Source organism: Fringilla coelebs, assembly GCF_963513975.1.
Source record: "Fringilla coelebs genome assembly, chromosome: 8".
NCBI classification, from domain to species: Eukaryota; Metazoa; Chordata; class Aves; order Passeriformes; family Fringillidae; genus Fringilla; species Fringilla coelebs.
In genome coordinates, this window is record NC_140066.1 from 4360053 (window position 1) to 4378373 (window position 18321).

Consider the following 18321-nt stretch of genomic DNA (forward strand, 5'->3'; position numbering starts at 1 on the left):
TCTCCTCATGCCCTAAGGGAGCCCTTCCATCTATTTGCACCTTTTGTACAGCACAGGCCACACAGCAGTTAAATGTGATCATGTTCTTCAACTCAGTTATGTTTTAAAGTATCTAAACTGGATCTAACTACTCATCAGTGGGGAGGTTTATGTATTTTCAGTGTAAATTACCTTCCCTGATAAACGCCAACCCTTCCCAACACCTCTGTTTTCCACCACTAACTGCTCATTATCCTTGTCTCAATTGAAAAACCTCTGTTAACCCCATTTTTCCACCACACATTTGTCTGTCTCTCACCTCTCAGCAGTCCAAATTCCTTGAAATTCAGCAGAACCTTCTTCACACTTCCCAGCTCCTGCTGTCCATCTCTAATCCCTGTCCAACCTGCCAGTGCTCTCCCAGAACTGCTGATAAAGTCAATTACACAACATCAGTGGAGGACAACTGATTACTTGCTGAATGAAAAAGAAATAAAGAGGAATTAAGAAGCTGATTTCAAACTGGCATTGGACTGCATTGCTGGTGTCTATGTAACAAGAATTTCTATGTATTTTATTTCAAATTTATCTTGTTGAAAATAAAGTTTTTATATTTTAAAAAGATTTTTCATTCCATATGAAAGCAACATGCTGCATGCCTTCCAGCCACATTTTCACTGAAAAAAGCCCCAAAACTGCTCAGCCTGGGCTCACATGCAGCTACTGCTGGCATGATACCAACGTTCAGCAATAATGGAACTCATTTAGATAATGAACTATTACAAAAATACTTTCCCTCCATGAACTGATACTGCACTGAGGAAGTTATGCAGACCTTCAAAAAAATTCAGTAAGCAAGTTTTATTTCAGTTTTTATTGAAATAATTTAAAAAATACTTCTGGCCAATATTTACACATTTGATCCAACTACTCTTCCTGCAATGTGCTATTTCCCCAGCTGCCCCTGAAGGCAGCAGCATTCTCAGAACAAGAACTGCTCCCCAGATATTGAACCCACTTAGCAATGAGTAAAATGACATTTTTGAAATGTGGCAAATTGGATCACTGATTGGAAAAATGGAAGAGAGGTTTTGTAATAAAAGAAAACCTCATTTCAGCCATTCATTCTACATCATTTTTCAGTTTTCTGAAAATGCGTCACCACTAAGAAAATCTCATTTCCACCCAAGCCAGTGTCCAAACAGGAGCTTTTGCAGGTAAATTCACTCTGCTGAAGTGACACATAATGAACAGGATGCTCAAATTAAAACCTTTGGCCTCTCCTTCCACACGCTGCTCGTCTGTCTGTGCTCCACCTCCCCACCAGCCATGTCTTGTCCAAAGGCTCTCCCTGCCTTGCTCAGCTGCCCGTGAGCTCGCTGCTCTCAGGTAAATTCAGCCCCAGGCTCTGTAAAATGTTCGAGGTGGGTCCTGCCAGGCCAGCCTGGGCACTGTAGGACTCCAGCAGGTTTGCCACCAGGTTCATGTCCACATCCAGGGCTGCCAGCTCAGCAGCCTCAGCTCCAGAATCAGGGCCAGCACTCTCACACGCGGCTGCTCCAGCAGAACTTGCCTGCAGTGAGTACAAAGAGAAAGGTTATCACATTGCATGAGCAGATTTAAAGGGGGGAAAAAAAGGCAAATAACAGGAGAAAAGAAACAACAATTCTGCAGCCAACAAAGTCCAGTACACTCCTGAGTCCTGACAGGAATTCAGACACCAAATGCTCATGGCAGCTGAAAATCACCACTGACCTTTACCCAGGTTAAGTTCCAAGAGAAGGACACAAAGTGTTGCTGAGTCCTGCCACCAACTCCTATGGGAGAAAACTACTACAGGAACTCACAAGTGAAGCTGCAGCTGCTTGCCCCACTACTCAAAACAGGGAAATGGAACTAAGCCTTGGAAAAGATGGACAAATTCCAAGCTTAGGTAAGCTTTAGTTTGACAAAAACGTATGGTGGTGCAGGTCCTGCACACTTTGCTTGCACGTGGGAAGGTTCTGATCCCATCACTCAGAATGGCCACTGGCAGCACATTTCCTGCTTGGAAATTACTGCTGCAAATCAGAGCTCAGGGCACACTCACCCCTCTCTTGTGGCTGCTGAAACTTTTCCCAACATTGGTCTGTGCCAGCTCACGGTCCATCTCCTTCATGTATGCCTTGAGACTGCCCACGAGCTCCTCAGGAGGCACCTTCTGCTCCTGCCTTTCATTCCCAGCATCCAGGTCTTCATCATCCTCATCTGAGAAACCAAACTCCTCCTCTTCATCCAGGTCATCAGAATCCAGCTCCTCTGAGTCTGCCCCTGGACATGATTTTGTGTCAGTACAACAGTAAAGAAATCAGTGCTGGGATTGGTTTAAATAAAGAAGCAATCTCACCTAAAATTCTGTCCAGGGCTTTTGTAAAAGAATCCACATCAAAGGTAACATGGGATTCATCAGATGACCTGAAATATAAAAACATTTTTAAAGAAACAAAACTTTTATACTTGCATAAGCCTGACACAAGCACAAGCCATACTGATTTCTCCCAAGCCAGGACCAAAGTTGGGACATTTGAATTTAAAAGTCCTCAGAAGTTTGAAGCCTGTATGCATTAGACACAAAACAGTCAGTGGAAGAATTCTTGGCATAAAAGAGAATAATTGTGAAGACACAAAATCCAACTGAGTGACAGAGAGCAGCTCAGCTTGCAGCACTCGAACCTGCACCAGTGCCAGAGTGGTACCAAGCTGATTTAAAGCAAGTACATGTTCACTGCTCTGGCTTTGCTTCAGGCCCCTGCTCAGCACAGCACGTTCCAACTCAGATCCTCTGCATCACAGTCAAGCACAGGGTTCAGCAGAGTGCAACATTCCACACCAGACCCAAACTCCAAGTGCTACTACCATGGCATTTCTGCTCCTTCGTGCGTGGACACTTTGGACACAAAAGCCTTCATGCTCTCAGCAACTGTTTCCAAGTCATAGTTTTGCTCTTCCTCATTGGTGGAAGGAAGGGACTCATTTCTTGTCTCCTTCAGCATCTGATCCAGAGCACCTGGTGTAATATCCAGCCAGCTGTCATCTGAAAGAACACAGGACAGATCTGTTACTCTGCACAAGCCTGCTGGCCCACAGGGCAAACCAGCTGAGTGACAGGACTGCAACCATCCTGCAGCTCAGTTCTGCAGTTCAGTTTTTGGGCTGATCCTGGGTCACACACAGCACAAGGCAGAGAGAGGCTGAGAAGAACCCAGTGGAGATTTCTTTTCACTGCTTAAAAACCTTGCTTTGCAGAGTTCAGTCTAAGAGAGACCATTCTAGCCACTGAGAAGCCTTTGGCCACTAAGTGGAGGAAGGAAGGCTTACTCTGAATTGGGAGAGCCAATCCAGTGTTTAGTCTTAAGGAAGGCTGGACTGGCTCTCCCCTCACAGCTGTCAGCATTCCCCCACTCCCCCCACAAATAATCATCTGTAATAGGAATAACTCCCCCCATCCAGCTCACCATCCTCTGGAGGAAGACAAGCTGCTTCTCTCTCAAATTCCTTCAGATCAATGGGTGTTGTCTGTAGTAGTGTCAGGATTTCATCACCTGGGTTCACTTCATCAGAGCTAGAAGAAAAAAAAAAGAATCAATTTACTGAAATGCATTCACTGGGATCACATGCTCTGCATTCAGGTTTTCACTTGAATTCTTCTTTCTTCCTTCTGTGCAAACACAGAAGGAAAAAAGGGAAATTAATCTGGGGAACTGCCAGAGTATTGGCCAAAACATAACACAGTCAGTCCCTGCAACTTCCAGCTGATGGCTCCAAAGCCTATTGGTCATGGCTCTTTTTCTTTACATTTAATTTGCCTTAATAAATATTAAAATTACCTGATCACAAAAAGCACAAACTGGAAACTCAAAAAACTAACAGATTACCCTGTATTCATTATTCACTGGGACTGCTTTTCAATGAAACTTTTATCCACTTTCTACAGTCAACCAAGCAAAAATTGCTTTGCAGTCACCACTTGGAATCCACTTGGAAGAGCTCAGCATTTCACAAAACCAAGATAAAAGAGTTACTCAAGCCAGAACTTCTCCCAGTGGAGTATTCCAGAGGAATTAGTACTTCTATGTCCTGGCCACAGCTCCCATGTTAAATGCGCAGTGGAGAAAAGGGTTCAGGTGCTTGGAACAAGGATTTCAAAGGTCACTTAGAGGATTTGTAGGGTATAGGACACTCATCAATCTCAAGTAGCTCTCACCTTTCTGGCACAGCAACAGATTGCTGGAAGTGATCTTCTGCCATGTGCAACAGTTCCAGGTACTTGGCTGATCCCTCCATTTCTCCCTATTTAATGCAAGGCACAGGCATGAACCCAAACAATTCTCCCTCCCCTTCCTCTTCACAGTCAGGCTTCCTAAGGATGACTGTTGGTCACACACAAATGCTGAGAGAACCGAAACAACTAAAACCTCTTTGCCATCTACACTTGGAACTCAATACAGCAAAGGGGCCATTCCTATATTTGAAGTCTATTAAAGGATATTAACCTAAGAATCTCAATAAAATTGTCCAATTTTATAACCTTCAAATAAGTACTCAATTTATGTCCAATTTATTAACTTCAAAGAAGTTGTCAAAGGCATCTTTTAAAAAAACCCCACAGAACCTCACCAAAATGCCCAGAACTCACAAAAACCACACACACATAAAAATTACACTTGCATGGGCCCAAACAGGTCTATGGTGTTATGTATGGATCTTGAAGAATATTTAATTTTAGAGGGGTGGAAATGAAATCTAAACCAGTGAAATCAGTTACACCTCACACAATCACATATGGTGGTTTTCTTCACTCAAGTGTATTTCTCCCCTTGCTTTAGATGAATGAATCAATCCCCACATCTTGCTTTTTCCTTTTTAATTTCCAAAACAAATTCCTTTCAAAGGGGAACAACCTGCACATGTCCCCTTTAAACACATTAATTCATTTGACACAGAGACAAGGATTCAAGCTCTTGCCCTGCGGCAACTCCTCACACAAGTTCAAGGGTTAAAATGCATTTTCCCTGGAATGTTAAAAAGCCACAGACACACTGCTTCACCTTGAAATAATCCTTCTCCTTCAAGCTCCTGAGGAATCTCTCCCACAGAGGACCGCTTAACACGTATCTCTTGGCATCAGGAGCTACTTTACTGCTCTTGGAGCACAGAATTTCAAAGCCATGGGCCTGCAGATAAAAGATGCAACAAGAGGTTCCCAAGGCGTGACAGACTTTGCTCACATTTTTCTGGACAAACAGGCCACTTCCAGACAAGCACCCATTCCCTGGACATGCATGAACCAAGTCCAAAATGCACCAGAAATCATTACCAGCTTCATGCCCAGCTCGTAGGCTCTGTACTGAGGATGAGATGGGGCGGGCAGGGTGTATCCACTGCGTCTGTCTGGAACAAACTGCTGCTGCACCAGCTGGGCATATAAACACCGAGTGAAAGTCACCTGAAACAGCCAGAGCACAAACAAACACTCCCTGCAGCGGGACTGGGCTGGGGACAAGCATCAAACTCCCTCCAGGCTCACCAGAGGGGTTTGAAGGCATCCATATTACAGGCAGTACCTGAGACTGCATTCAAAATACATCTTAGAAAGATTTCTCTGATAAATTGCTTTTCAGGCTTTACAAAGTTTGTTCCAAGTTGAAATACCAAAGTAAATACAAACTTTTGTCAGTCTAAATACATTAGGGAAAATCCTCATTATTTTGTATTCACATTAACAAGGTGTATTTTCAATAAAAATGAAATTTGCTTAAAAGATTTTGGCAACCATTTAGAAGTCCAAAATTTGACTCTAAAGCTTCTTGTCAGGAATCTAGTGGTACAACTCTGTAACAAAACACATCAGGTACAACAGAGCTTGGACAGAGTGTTACTAATAAAACACTTCATAAAGCTTTCACAGGGCTGTGAGAGCACAGCTGAGAAGGTGAAAAGGGAGCGAACCACTGGTTAGGAGCAACTTCTCCTGTTGGCTGGCAGGGCCGTCAAACCACTCTGATCACATAAGGAGATCAATTTACTCAGCAGGCACTTCAGCAGAGGAACTGTTACCAAAATCTGTGGTTTCAGAAACAATTCTCTCACGTTCACTCCCCTGAAAGTCCAGCCACACATTCCAGAGCAGCTGTTAATGTAATGTCCTGGAAATTCATCCCTATAACTCGTAATTTTAAGTTAAATCTCCGTGTTTATACCATTGGTCACAGAACCCTTGTCAGTGACAGAAGGGAATTAAGTGACCAGGCTTTAGGAGAGCACTAACCACGGCCACCAGAGGCGGTAGAGGAGCACACACCAGGGCCATCAGAGGCTCTGAGAGCACTTACCAGGGCCATCACTCGCTGCTCGGCAGGGAAGGTTCTGAAAGGGCGCCGGCAGGCCCCCAGATCGCTCGGATCCCGCAGGTAGAAGGCCTGCACTGCCGCAGCCACCAGGGACGGGCGCAGCCTCAGCACGGCCGCGATCCCGGCCGGCAGGAAGCAGCGGGCACGGTGCAGCGAGGCCTGGATCTTCTCGGGATACCTGAGCGGCAACAGAGCGTAGGGAGGGCACTGCAAATTAACCACTCCTTCTTTGTCAGGAGGCCCATTTCCCTTTAATATTGACCAGGATCATGGGTCAGAAGATTACTCTGGAGTTAACACTTGGCCAAGCCAATGCCTAGAATGGCTGTTTCTATAATACATACTCCAATAAATGTACACAGCTCATAAAATTGAATCCCCCACATGGGTAAGATGAGTCCCTGTGGACTTAACCAACATATCCAGCTATGCAGTATTCTTTGCCATACTTGCTGTCAAATCCTCGCAAAAAATAAAGCACAGGGCTGAGCACAGCTGTGACAAGCTGAAGCCCTGACAATTCTGCTGGTTCTACATTTTTGGTCAAATCCTCTTTTTTCTTGTGCACAGGGCTCCTAAAATATCACAGAACTTTCAGATTTTTCAGCCTAAGGAAGATGTGAAGGAAGAGTAACTCTTGTCATTGTCAGGGGTGGAATTGCAGCAGTGAACCAGTTTCAGATCCCCAGACCACAGCCTACAGGACACTGATCCCCCTCTTTCCACAGAAAAGTGCCACAGAAAATCCTCCAGCTGCTGGTTTCTGAAAAGGAACCAACTTTACCCCATCTGTCGGGGAAATGTTTAAAGCCCAGGGAGCACAGAACCAAACCCCACCACTGCACAGGACTGAAATGCAGCCCCACGTACCCTTGGATGCGTTTATTCAGCGCAGCTCTGATGGGCTCTGCAGCCAGGCACTCCTCGGGGCGGGTGGATAACAGAGCCAGCGCCTGTGGCAACGTGGGACAGGGAGCAGAGAGGGCCCCGCCCTGCTCCGGAGGTTCACTCGGCGGAATGATGTGCAGCTCTCCTTTGTAAAAGAACACCTGGCAGGCAGGAATGCTCTCATCACACAGGGGAAGAGCAGTCACACACAGAGCCATGGAACATCTCATTACATATATAAATGCATCTCTTTGAACACTGAGAATATAAAGGACAAATAGAGAACCAAAGGAGGAAGCAGCACAGCTTTTCTAAAAAAGTTATTTGAGATGCCAGAGACCACGAGCCAACCAGCAAAAATCCCTGTTTTAATTGCAACAAGTTTCATCAAATATATCTTGGTTCCATAACAACAATAATTGTTCCACGTTTCTCTTCACTAGAGAAGTGCTTCAGGAGAACCAGCATAACCTGACTGCTTCAGAGCATCACAGGCATTAAAAAGCATTATTTCAGGTGCCACATGCGACCTCTGCTGGTTCCTGATCCTAAGAAAAGCCCTGAATGCAATGCTCCCAACTCCCTCACTCTGGTTGCTCCCTCACACAGAAGGAAAATAGGAGCCTGACACTCCAGGTACACACTTGCAATCAATTTTGGTGTTGTGTTCCAGCCCTTCTAAGAAGGGCTGGAGTAGGGGAAAAATAATTGGAGTAGGGGAAAAAAAATTCAACAATTTTTTCAAGTGACCAAATTAATTATCTCCATTTTAATCTGTTGCCATTAGCAACCGTCCATATCCAGGTGAAGGTGTCTGCTCATTATTTCACCTGTACAGACAAAGCCTGTGTCCTTACAGAGACAGCAACACTCCAGCCCTGAGCATTCCCTACTCTGAGGCCTAAACACTCCACAATATGGTAAAATAAAAATTCATCCAAGTGGTTCTAGCAGAGCTTGAAAGTTCAGGTGGATACAGGAGTGCTCCTCTAGGGAGCAACAGTAAGGGACAGAAAACACTCTAGATTTGCAGAGGCTGTCAGACCACTTGGCTAGAAGTGCAAGAGAAAACTCCAGCTGCTACATGAAAGGCCACTGGGTGCCCCTGGCCAACTGTACACAAGTTTTACTCACCCTGTTCTCACTGTTCTCAGGATTCAGCCACTTTGGCAGAAAATCAGCTGCTTCTATCAAGAGAAACTCTCCATCGTTGTCATCAACACTGGCCAAGGAGAAATTGGAGATTTAGCAGGAAAAGCCTTGCAGAGCACAACAACACACTTCTGCATCCATGTCTGCCGGGCTTTTTTTTATATTCATAGAACTACAGAAAGGCTTAGGTTAGAAGGGACTGTAAAGATCAACACCTGGTTCCAACACCCTTGCCACAGGCAGGCACACCTTCCACTAGCCCAGGCTGCTCCAAGCCCCATCCATCCTGCCCTTGCACACTTCCAACGTGTATGGGATGGGGAAACACCTCCAAGGATGGGCAATGTTAAGACAGGACCCTCAGAGCACAGGCACTGTCCCTTGGCAGCCCTCCCACAAGAGCAGCTCAGCAGCACCCGCCTTACCTGGCTGCCAGCCCCGGAAACTCCCTGCTCATCTCCCGGAGCAGGTACACAATGAACCACTCATCCTCCACGTTCTCCCCGAACACCGTGCTGCCGCCCAAGTGTGCCGGAGTCTCACCTGCACAGAGAGGAGAGGTGGCTCAGCAACGCCATGCCCAGGAACAGACTGTCCACAGAGGCTGCAGAGTCTCCCTCACTGGGATATCCCAGACCCCGCTGACACAATCTTGTGTCCTGTGCTCGGGGATGGCCCTGCGGCAGCAGGGAGGTGGCGCCAGATGCCTCACTGGGTTTGCCCGTGCTGTGACACCGAGCGTCGGGGAAGCCGCCGCGTCCTCCCTCACACACTCCCGTTTCGAGCCCTCCGGATCCCCCTCACACCCCCTCTGTTCCCGGCCGCCGGTTCCCCCCCACCAGGCCCCAGTTTCCCCTCACACGCTCCTGATTCCCGGCTGCCGGGTCCTTCATACACTCTCCCGCTTCCCGGCCGCCGGTTCCCCCTCACACGCTCCCGGTTCGCGGCCGCCGGGTTGCCCTCACACCCCTCCGGTTCCCCTCACACGATCCCGGTTTTCGGCCGCCGGGTTCCCCTCACACCCCTCCGGTTCCCCCTCACACTCTCCCGGTTCCCGGCCGCTTGGGCCTCCCCACCGCGCTTCCGGATCCCCCTCACAAGCTCCCGGTGCGAGCGCGCCGGGTCCCCCTCACGCGCCGTCGGTTCCCGGCCGCCGGATCCCCCTCACACGATCCCCGTTCAAGAGCGCCGGACCCCCTCACACGCCCCGGTTCCCCCTCACGCGCACTTCGACTCCGGCCGCCAGATTCCCCTCACACGCTCCCGGTTGCCCCTCACACCATCCCGGTTGCTGGCCGCCGGGTCCCCCGCACAGTCCCCCCCGCTCCGGCCGCTCCTCCCGCCCTGCCTCCCGGCCCGCTCCCGGCTCACCGCGGCGCCGCACGGAGCGCAGGCGGAACGGCTGCCGCTGCCACACGCAGCCGGCCAGGAGCGGGCCAAGCGCACCAGGGCCAGCTCAGCGCAGCGCCGCAGCAGCGCCTCGCCGCCCGGGCCCCCAGGGCCAACAGGCGGGAGCGCAGCGCGTCCTCGGGCAGCGCCGGCCGCCGCAGCGCCTCCATCGCGCCGGGGCCCATTGCGCTCCGCCCCGGGGAGGAGCGGCGCGGTGGCGGCGGCGGCGCTGAGGATGAGATCGCGATACGCGCGCACACCGGTGCAGCCGTGAGTGGCCGCCGCTCCCCCGGTGCCCGGCGCGGCCCCGAGCCCCATCACGGTTCTGGGCACGATCCCCCGGCTCCGCTCCCCTCAGCACCGCGCAGGGCCCCGTGACGGCCCGGTCACCCCCTGTCCCCGACGGCAGATGGTTCCCGGCACTCCCGGGATTCCTGAGCACCGGACACCGGTGTGATATAGCGCGATTAAATCCCTGTAACTGCCTTTAACCCCTGACCCAAGAGTTGGGTCAGTTCTGACTCACTCGGCTCGTTTACTCTTGTTCTATTCCATGTAATTCAATGTAACTAATCTACAGGGATAATGGCATCATCTCTGCTTTTAGGGAGCTGTAGCCCAATTGACAGCATCTTAGGTTTAAGTTTACCTGATTTTGATCCAACTGTCCTATTGTTAGAGGGTCAAATTGCCAAGTCCAAGAGACTTGGATACAGTTCTGAGGCAGAAAACATCTGGGTTTGTTGGCAATTTTCCAACCAGGGAGAACCAGGGCCTGGCCAGAGCCCAGACCCTCACTGGGAGGGTCTCCCTCACATTCCTTAAAAACAAATCCCTCAATAACAGCAGCTGTGAGATGCCCCAAACACAGCAAACTGCTGGAGTGCTCCTGTGAGAATAACTGGGGCTGTGTCTGATTCCCACAGGGCAGAAGCTGCCTTGCCCTCAGCAGGGCACAGCCCTGGCCCATCAGGATGGGTCACAAAAGGGTCAGCAAAGACCACAGGAGCTCAGCTCAGATGGGGCTTTTGACAGAGCCCAGAGATCTTATCCTGGAGCTCTGAAAACACAGGAAAATGATGAGACAGCCCTGGGTCAAGGCACAGCAACCCTGCTGGAACAAGAGGAGGGACCAAAGGCTGAGAAGGCAGTGCAGGGAAGGGCTGCAGGCAGCCTGGGCACAGAGATGCACCTGCAGCTGGGGAACAAACCAGAGAGATCCCAAAGTGACACCAGTCTGTAGACAGTCACACAAAGAGATGGCACAGCTCATGAAAAGCCAGCTATCAATAAGGTAATGATCCCTTATGAATAATGCCTGTTCTAAAAATGAGTGAATTGACATGATGGAACCAATAGATCAGCAGTGCCTGTCTCAGGAATTGCAGACAATATTCTTCCAGCATTCCTGTATCCATACCAGTGAAACACTGAACAGCTGACAATGGATAACAGCCATAATGTAGAACAACCCCCCACCCTGCTGTGTTATCTATGGAAGATAAACCAGAAGAGATCACAGTGAATGATCCTGTCAGGCAGTGCAGCACTGACACCTGTGCAACCTGTGAGAGGATCAAGGGCCCAACAAACTGTATCTGCTTCTACCCAAAAGCAGGGGTTTATCAGTGCTTCACCACAGCTGTTTCAGTCAGATCCGTCTTATCTCTAGAACAAAATAACTCCATCTTGCAATGTAAACAAACATATTTAAAATGTCACCTCAGTAGAATTAGAGGTACATATAAGAAAACTTAAAGTTAACATCTTTAATACTGAATAAAAACGGATGTTAATAAAACTGGAATAGAACATGAAATGGCTTAAAGTGAAGAAGACTGAAATTTGACCTCAGCCAAATTCAGCAACACTCAAACCTGACAGAAGTACACCTTGAAATAAATTACTCTTAACAAAAATAACAGAGTAACAAAATGTAACATTAGTCGGATCTAACTTTGCCTATAATCTTACCAACACTAAAATCATATTCGAATAAAACATAACCGAACTAAAAATCAATATCCTTAAAAGTTCTGGGTACTGCAAAATGTAACTTATTCTGCTGCCATTAATACCAAAAGGCACTGAAAATGTGAACAAAGTGTGGTTGAAAAACGGCATGATGGATTTACTGGAGGGATTAGAGAAGTGTGACAAATACCTTGACCCTATGAAATTGAACACTGAGAAAAACTCATGGTAGACGCAAATTTTATGGAACCATAAATTTACTCAGACCTTTTAAAGAACAATTGTAACAAAAGAAACAACAATGTAGAATATGGCAAAGTGTCCAACAAACCGGGAGGTTTGTATTTAGTGTACTCGAGGTTGTATTTAGTGTAATACCATATGGGAAATGTTATCAGCATTTCTGTTAAAGAAATGAGATTGTGTTATGCTAATAATAATAATAGCGAGACACTGGATTCACCGCTTTGAATCTCTCCAGTAACAATTGTCAGAGAAATCAGAGTTCACGAAAAACACAAGATGAACTTTAAAGAACCATTCCAACACATTTTTCCGGCATCCTAGCACACGGTGCGTGAGGCTTCAGTAATCAGGGGCACTCAGAGCCCTTCCGGCAGATGCCGGGGGTTCGCCCCGCCGGACGCGGGGAGCCACGGGAGGGAGTGAGGTCGCCCGGGGCCAAGCGGAGCCGCCGTGCCCGCCGGGCAAAGCCGAGCCCCGGCAGTGGGGAAGCCCCGGCGGCAGCGAGGGGCTCGGCGGGGAAAGCCGAGCTGCGACCCCGCCCGGGGCTCGGGGTGAGGCGGGGCAGCCCCGCGCCTGCCGACACCGCCGGGGTTTGCATTGCGCTCGGCCGAGCCGAAGGCACTCGGGTTCTGATCCCCGGTGCGGGCCGGCAGCGCCGGGAGGCGGCAGAACGGTGAAGGAACCGACCCGGGAGAAGGCAGCGGGGAAGGGGGGAAGGAAGGGGGGGGGTATGGCAGGATGACACGGGGCAGCAAACCCACCGCACCGCGATTGGCTGAACTGCAATCAGCTGTGTCCCCGCATCCTGATCAACCAACACGCCTTAAATCCCTCTCACACCGACGTCAGCGGGGTGGTCACTACAAGTGAGTGAAACCGGCGCGGCGGTACTGCCCACAGCCCGGAGCGGCGTTAGGGGACCTTGGAGGCTGCTACAGCACAGGTGGGACGCGCGGTCGGCTGTGCGCCAGCTCGGGGCCGGGGGTTCTGGTGAGTTCTGTGTGCCGGATTCCTCCGTGTTCACGGGCAGGGAGGCACACCGGCAGTGCCGGCGCTCGGTGTCCCCAGACTCCGAGGCACCGGGACAGGGAATGCGGGGCACAGTGGTGAGCAGCCCGGCGCTGCTGGTTCTTCCCCTCGGCAGGCGGACTCCGAGCCGCAACTGCCCCGGGCCAGCAGCACCGCGGGCAAAGCGCGGCACCGCGCGGCGGCGGCCGTGGCCGGCCGGGCCCCGCCCCGCCGCCCCGCGGCAGCGCGCCCCGCCCCGCCGCCCCGCGGCAGCGCGCCCCGCCCCGCCGCCCCGCGGCAGCGCGCCCCGCCCCGCCGCCCCGCGGCAGCGCGCCCCGCCCCGCCGCCCCGCGGCAGCGCGCCCCGCCCCGCCGCCCCGCGGCAGCGCGCCCCGCCCCGCCGCCCCGCGGCAGCGCGCCCCGCCCCGCCGCCCCGCGGCAGCGCGCCCCGCCCCGCCGCCCCGCGGCAGCGCGCCCCGCCCCGCCGCCCCGCGGCAGCGCGCCCCGCCCCGCCGCCCCGCGGCAGCGCGCCCCGCCCCGCCGCCCCGCGGCAGCGCGCCCCGCCCCGCCGCCCCGCGGCAGCGCGCCCCGCCCCGCCGCCCCGCGGCAGCGCGCCCCGCCCCGCCGCCCCGCGGCAGCGCGCCCCGCCCCGCCGCCCCGCGGCAGCGCGCCCCGCCCCGCCGCCCCGCGGCAGCGCGCCCCGCCCCGCCGCCCCGCGGCAGCGCGCCCCGCCCCGCCGCCCCGCGGCAGCGCGCCCCGCCCCGCCGCCCCGCGGCAGCGCGCCCCGCCCCGCCGCCCCGCGGCAGCGCGCCCCGCCCCGCCGCCCCGCGGCAGCGCGCCCCGCCCCGCCGCCCCGCGGCAGCGCGCCCCGCCCCGCCGCCCCGCGGCAGCGCGCCCCGCCCCGCCGCCCCGCGGCAGCGCGCCCCGCCCCGCCGCCCCGCGGCAGCGCGCCCCGCCCCGCCGCCCCGCGGCAGCGCGCCCCGCCCCGCCGCCCCGCGGCAGCGCGCCCCGCCCCGCCGCCCCGCGGCAGCGCGCCCCGCCCCGCCGCCCCGCGGCAGCGCGCCCCGCCCCGCCGCCCCGCGGCAGCGCGCCCCGCCCCGCCGCCCCGCGGCAGCGCGCCCCGCCCCGCCGCCCCGCGGCAGCGCGCCCCGCCCCGCCGCCCCGCGGCAGCGCGCCCCGCCCCGCCGCCCCGCGGCAGCGCGCCCCGCCCCGCCGCCCCGCGGCAGCGCGCCCCGCCCCGCCGCCCCGCGGCAGCGCGCCCCGCCCCGCCGCCCCGCGGCAGCGCGCCCCGCCCCGCCGCCCCGCGGCAGCGCGCCCCGCCCCGCCGCCCCGCGGCAGCGCGCCCCGCCCCGCCGCCCCGCGGCAGCGCGCCCCGCCCCGCCGCCCCGCGGCAGCGCGCCCCGCCCCGCCGCCCCGCGGCAGCGCGCCCCGCCCCGCCGCCCCGCGGCAGCGCGCCCCGCCCCGCCGCCCCGCGGCAGCGCGCCCCGCCCCGCCGCCCCGCGGCAGCGCGCCCCGCCCCGCCGCCCCGCGGCAGCGCGCCCCGCCCCGCCGCCCCGCGGCAGCGCGCCCCGCCCCGCCGCCCCGCGGCAGCGCGCCCCGCCCCGCCGCCCCGCGGCAGCGCGCCCCGCCCCGCCGCCCCGCGGCAGCGCGCCCCGCCCCGCCGCCCCGCGGCAGCGCGCCCCGCCCCGCCGCCCCGCGGCAGCGCGCCCCGCCCCGCCGCCCCGCGGCAGCGCGCCCCGCCCCGCCGCCCCGCGGCAGCGCGCCCCGCCCCGCCGCCCCGCGGCAGCGCGCCCCGCCCCGCCGCCCCGCGGCAGCGCGCCCCGCCCCGCCGCCCCGCGGCAGCGCGCCCCGCCCCGCCGCCCCGCGGCAGCGCGCCCCGCCCCGCCGCCCCGCGGCAGCGCGCCCCGCCCCGCCGCCCCGCGGCAGCGCGCCCCGCCCCGCCGCCCCGCGGCAGCGCGCCCCGCCCCGCCGCCCCGCGGCAGCGCGCCCCGCCCCGCCGCCCCGCGGCAGCGCGCCCCGCCCCGCCCCGCCGCCCCGCGCTGCAGCCGCCGCCGCCCCGCGGACCAAGGCGCGACCCGAGCGGCTTTCCGCAGGCTGATTGGTCAAACCGGCCAAAACCCGCTCCCACATCCCAGGGGATCCTGACTCCGGCCGAACTGGGCCGGTGGGAACGGGACCGGAGCGGCTGCGCCGAGTGGCGAGGTCCTTGCGGACTTCGGAAGCGGCGGCGGCACCCGGAGCCCGGCGAGGCGGCGGAGGAGCTCGGAGGCGGCTCCAGCCCAGGTGCGACCCGCGGTCGGTGCTGCCCCAGCTCGGGGCTCGCTGCGGGCGGAGGGGCCGCGGTGAGGGGTGGTGGGCTCTGGCGAGTTCCTTGTGCCGGCTTCCCCCGTGTCCCCCTGCGCTGAGATCGCTGAGGGAGCGGCTGCCCGCGGTCTCCTCCGTGCCGGGATCGCTGGGGACGAGCCGGTGCCGCGGCAGCAATGGCTCATCCCGGCTGCTCTCGGTAGGACGGAGGCGGCTGCTCCGTGCCCGGGACAGTTCCCGGCCGTGCGGCACCGGGCTGGGGGCCGCTGCTCGGGCGGGAGGTGTCCGTGCCACCCGTGTCTGGGCTGCCACGGGATAAACTTGAACGTGCCTCAGAGCCCAAAGCGCTGCAGGCGCCGAGTGCAGGCAGAAAGCGCCGCACCCTGCCTGCTCCGGGGCCGAGGCTTCTCGGCGCTGCCCTGTGTTCCAGGAGCCGCTCCGTGTTCACGGGCAGGGAGCCACAGCGGCCGTGCCGGCGCTCGGTGTCGCCGGGCTCCGAGGCGCCAGGGCAGGGAATGCGGGGCACAGTGGTGAGCAGCCCGGCGCTGCTGGTTCTTGTCCCTCGGCAGGCGGACTCCGAGCCGCAGCTGCCCCGGGTCAGCAGCACCCGGCAGCTCGCAGGCGCTGTCAGCGCCCGTCCCGGCACGGAGCTGGGCTGCAGGGGCTGCAGAGCCACAGGGGCCGGGGCTGCGGGCACCGCAGAGCTCCCGGAGGCTGCGCTTGTCTCCGCAGCTGCCGCCGCACCTCTGGGCAGCGGGGACAGCGCAGCCAGAGCTGGCACCGCCCGCCTGAGCCTCGGGGTCCCGCGGGGCCGGCACCAGCAATGACCTCTCATCGTGTCCCTTTCAGGGTGCCATCAGCGCCGGTGTAAAGCTGCTCCCGAGGCCGAACTCCCAAAGGCTTTGCCAGCACTCCTGATGTGTCAGGAGCAAGGTGCTGTTATGTCCAAGGAGAGCAATTCCGGCTGTGAGCAGGAGGAGAGTGATTCCTGCTCCATTCCTGGAGCTGCAAATGAGCCCCAGCATCCCCAGGAGGCACCAGCAGCCGGGGTTCCACACTTGCCTGGGGCGCAAGTAGCCACCTGGCATAAGCAGGGGGATGCCACTTGTGAGCATGCAGCAAGTGCAGATGTGGAGAATGAATTCTGCACCAGGGATGGGAGTGTGAGGGAGCCCCTGGGTCCCCAGGGCACATCAGCAACCAACAATGAACACAAAAGGAACCTCAAAAGATTGCTGGGTGAGTGAAGGGCCACACCTGTGGCCTCTAGGGATGGGACAGTGTCCCCTCCCAAGGACAGGGCTGGCAGGTGTGTGGCTGTTTCCCGATGTCTGGAAGAGGCCTCGTGCTCTGCTGGCTCCATCAGGGGCTGGAAGCAAGAGCCCCAGCTGCCCCCAAGGCTGTGCAGTTCTCCTGCTGCAGCCTGTCCCCACAGCTGTGTCCCTGGCTGTGTCCAGGCTCTTGGCTCTCTGGCTGCCAGCTGAGTGAGGGCCACACTGGCTCAGGGCTCCCTGCTCTGCTCCCTGGCCATGGGCTGAGCAGATTGCAGGGCCAGCTCTGCTCCTGGCAGCCAGCAGCTCTTTCCTGCTCCAGGTGAATGGTTCAGGTGCCATCCCATGGGCACGGCGGTGCTGATTCTGCTGCTCCTGGTGCTGGTGCTGGCTTTGGTGGTGGCCTTGGCTGTGCAGTCAGGTAAGGGAGGGGCAGCAGCCTGGGCCCAGCCCCTCGGGGCAGAGCGGGCTCCCTGCTCCCTGCACAGGGCAATCCTCACACCTTCTCCTCTTCGGCCCTGCAGCACCACCACAGGTTCCAGTTCCATCTGCGACTCCACTGTTGGTTCAGGGCTGTCCCCATGGCTGGGTTGGCTACAATGGGGTCTGCTACAACTTCTCACGGGCTTACGGCACCTGGGAGCAGGGTCAGGAACGGTGCTCTGAGCTCGGGGCCTCCCTGGCCATTGCCAAGGATGAGGAGGCCATGGTGAGTGAGGGGCTGCGGGCGGTGTGGGGTGGCTGAGGGCAGCCTGGGGGTGCTCCTGGGCCGGGCTCGGTGCTCGTAGGGCCGGGGCTGCAGCCCTGGGCCGGGGCCTTGCAGGGAAGGAGCCCCGGCGTGCGGGGGCAGCCCCGGGCACGTGTCCCCCCGAGGGGCCGGGGCAGCTCCCACTCCTCTCTCCTGGGCAGGATTTGCTCCTCCGCCTCTGCGGGAGCGGCGATTTCTGGCTCGGGCTGCGCAGACGGGGCGAGCGCCTGCAGTGGGAGGACGGCAGCAGCTACAGCTCCCAGTGAGTGCCGGGGAGCCGGGCAGGGCCTGGGGGGACAGGGGCACAAGGTGTTCCCCTGGCAACCGGCGCTGGCTCTGCTCCTCCCTGCAGGGTTCCTGTCCTCGGCAACTCCCAGTGTGTGTTCCTGGCTGACAAGAGATTGAGGAGTGACAACTGCTCAAATCGGCGGCCGTATGTCTGCAGCAAGGCCCAAGCTCCCCTGTAGCAGGGGCTGCAGAAAGGACCTTCTCCACGCTGGGCAGTGCCAGCCTCACCTCTGAGCCCAGCACAGGGCTGTCCTTCCTCAGCTGCACCCTGTGCCTTGCACTTCCTCTCAGGGTCACCTCAGTGCCTCTTCACCCCCAGCTGGCCTGGGGCTGCAAAGGAAAAGTCTCTGCAATCCATCCTGCCACTGATGCTGCCTGGAGGGACTGGGTTTCCCTCATGACACAGCAACCTCCAATGGGAAATTCAAATCTCCCTGGGCTCTTGGAAATCATCACAAACTGGTCTGAATGTGACACCTGTGGATTGTCCTTGGACAAGGAGGAAGAGCAGCTGACACGTGCTGAGCAGAAATCACTTTTTGCATCAGGCACCTGACTGTGAGGAATGGTCTGCATTTGTCTGTCTGTCTGTTGCAAAGGATCTAATTCTCCTCCTGTGGAGGAATCCCAGTCTGGAGCCGGACAAAGATTTGTCTCCCTGAGGGAGAAGCAGAGACATGACATGA

At 57.1% G+C, this 18321-nt stretch overlaps 1 protein-coding gene and 1 pseudogene across 2 annotated transcripts; one reads left to right on the top strand and one right to left on the bottom strand.

Moving 5' to 3' along the window:
* Positions 1-1339: 1339 nt before the first annotated feature.
* LOC311156623 (protein ecdysoneless homolog) lies at positions 1340-9967 on the bottom strand (annotated as a pseudogene). The gene is made up of 13 exons (XR_014617053.1): positions 9780-9967; positions 8834-8951; positions 8391-8478; positions 7239-7417; positions 6351-6546; positions 5336-5464; positions 5067-5192; positions 4223-4308; positions 3474-3580; positions 2875-3052; positions 2366-2433; positions 2069-2289; positions 1340-1552 (listed from the first exon to the last, which is right to left on the bottom strand). The product of XR_014617053.1 is annotated as a protein ecdysoneless homolog (transcript).
* Positions 9968-16824: 6857 nt separating this feature from the next.
* LOC311156626 (early activation antigen CD69-like) lies at positions 16825-17814 on the top strand (the record flags this gene model as incomplete). The annotated part of the gene is made up of 4 exons (XM_084210686.1): positions 16825-17020; positions 17124-17308; positions 17509-17609; positions 17700-17814. Exons 1-4 carry the CDS (start codon positions 16945-16947, stop codon positions 17812-17814), a joined length of 477 nt encoding a protein of 158 aa, XP_084066812.1. The 5' UTR covers positions 16825-16944.
* Positions 17815-18321: the final 507 nt, after the last annotated feature.